The sequence below is a fragment of the Propithecus coquereli genome, unplaced genomic scaffold (genome assembly GCF_000956105.1).
Source record: "Propithecus coquereli isolate 6110/MARCELLA unplaced genomic scaffold, Pcoq_1.0 Scaffold193, whole genome shotgun sequence".
Taxonomy (NCBI): domain Eukaryota; kingdom Metazoa; phylum Chordata; class Mammalia; order Primates; family Indriidae; genus Propithecus; species Propithecus coquereli.
This window is the reverse complement of record NW_012144190.1, coordinates 2,269,786-2,271,852: the sequence shown is the minus strand read 5'-3', so window position 1 is coordinate 2,271,852 and position 2,067 is coordinate 2,269,786. Positions and strand designations below refer to the sequence as shown.

Below are 2,067 nucleotides of genomic sequence, written 5' to 3'. Positions count from 1 at the left end.
TTGTTGTTGTGCAAAAGGAATTTGAAAAGCTTGTTCCCCTGGTTTCGGAGGGGCCGAGGGACGGACTGGATAAGCTGAAACGAAGGGCGGAGGCGGAGGACTGGCGGCCATCTTATTCCTTTTAAGCAAGGAAATTAATTCTTGTATTTCTGCCTGAGTAGGCAGCTCACCCGAAGGGTCAGAGTCCCCATCTGGTGGCTCTGGCTCTCCCTCCTCTCTCAATTCGTCAGGGGACGGGGCACGAGATGGCAAGGGTTCCTTTTCGGATTCTTCACCTGCATAAGCCTTTTCTGAGTCTGTCTGCAGCAAGCGTAAAGCCTGAGTTATCGCATTGCAGACGGTCCAAATCTTTAAATCAATAGTTTCGCCTTGCTGATGGGCATGGCGAAAAGCTTTAATAACTTGTTGCCAACTATGGCAATTTAACTGCACCTGTGACTGACATTGAAACCAATAACAATGTTGTTGTACTAGCATGAATAATTGTCTTAAGGTACTTTCTTTCACTTCTACTCCCACAGAGCTTAAAAGTCCTGGAATTAACTTTTGATATTTGCGCTCTGCTGCTGAGGGGGAATTCCCCATATTTTCCCGAGAGTCCCCTGTTGGTTGCCGCTTACCTGTTGCCAAAGGGGTGCCTCTTCGGTCCCTCCGTCCTGAAGGACACAGACCCTGCTCGCTGCGCCAGTTGTCGCAGCCCGGATTGCAGAACGGGGGATGGACACAGAAAGAAACACACAGACACACACACAAGATGTGTAAGACTGCAGTACCCGATTTGTACCAGTCGCTTTATTCTTATACTTTTTCTATGTCCGGCAGCTACTTCCTGGTACGTGACTACCTTGGGCGCCCTGAGGAAAACACATTTTCATTCCTTCCAGATGATTGCTTAAGGGAAGCAGACGTTTGCATCTTAAACTTCTTGCATCTTAGCTTCTTTATCTCATTACCGTATGCAGGACAATGAGGTGCCTTGGCTTGTTTGCAAGACCCCAGGCGCTTGGCTACCTGTCATGAGGAATAGTTCTGTTTGGCCAACAGGCCCTGCTGGGGCCTATTGACCTCTGGCGCCAAGGAGAGCACACCCAGTTTCGCTGACTCTGGGCTTAAGCCAATTTTTGCCCAGGGACGGCCCCTACAGGAGCCATTGTCACCTTCCAGAAAATGTCCCCCGAGGGGAAGGGTGTTGACAGGGAGGCAGGAGATGTGGTTGGGCCCCACGCGGGGTGGGAACTTGGGTGACTCTCGCCCTCTCTGGCTGCAAGGTCCCAGGAGTGGAGGTGGGTGGTGACGGTCGATCTCCAAGGGCTGCCCAGGCCCTGACAGTGTCAGGGTGTGAAGTTCCTCCTCTGAGGAGGGTCACGGCTCTGACCTCGCCCCCGTCTTCCTGTGGGGCCTCCTCCAAGTCCTGCAGCTCTCAGTTCCCGAGAGAAGAACGTCGAGGAACAGCCTTTCCCCAGCGGGCCCTGGGACCTGCGCCCGGACATGCTGCTGCTGCTGCTGGCCCTGCTCTGGGGGAGGGCGGGGGTGCAGGGACAGGGAGGGTACGGGGAAGGTTACACGCTGCGAGTGCAGAGTGTGGTGACGGTGCAGGAGGGGCTGTGCGTCCACGTGCCCTGCTCCTTCTCCTACCCCCGGGACGGCTGGAACCACTCTGACCCTGTTCATGGCTGCTGGTTCCGGGAAGGGCCCAAATCACACCAGGAGGCTCCAGTGGCCACAAACGACCCAGCTAGGAAAGTGCAGGGGGAGACCCAGGGCCGATTCCACCTCCTCGGGGATCCCGGGAGGAACAACTGCTCCCTGAGCATCAGAGACGCCACAAGGAGGGACCAGCAGTTATACTTTTCTCGGGTGGAGCGAGGAACAGTGAAATGGAACTATGTTCACCACAAGCTCTTTGTACACGTGACAGGTAAGGCTCGGGCTCCGGGTGCCCACAGAGGGAGGTGATGGGGGCTGCAGGGCAGGGCTGGGCTGGGACCCCGTCCTGGGAGGGGCTGGGGTGAAGCCTATCGGGCTCAGGGGAGGAGCTGGACCAGAGCCTGAGCTCCTCTCAGGGCC

General features: G+C 56.0%; 1 protein-coding gene across 1 annotated transcript in view; it reads left to right on the top strand.

Moving 5' to 3' along the window:
• Window positions 1–2,067, top strand: part of LOC105809268 (myeloid cell surface antigen CD33-like) — a 14,156-nt gene that overhangs the window by 6,601 nt on the left and 5,488 nt on the right. The window contains 2 exon segments of the mRNA XM_012643019.1: window positions 1,269–1,715; window positions 1,717–1,918. Of these exon segments, the coding sequence (XP_012498473.1) occupies window positions 1,269–1,715; window positions 1,717–1,918 (649 nt within the window).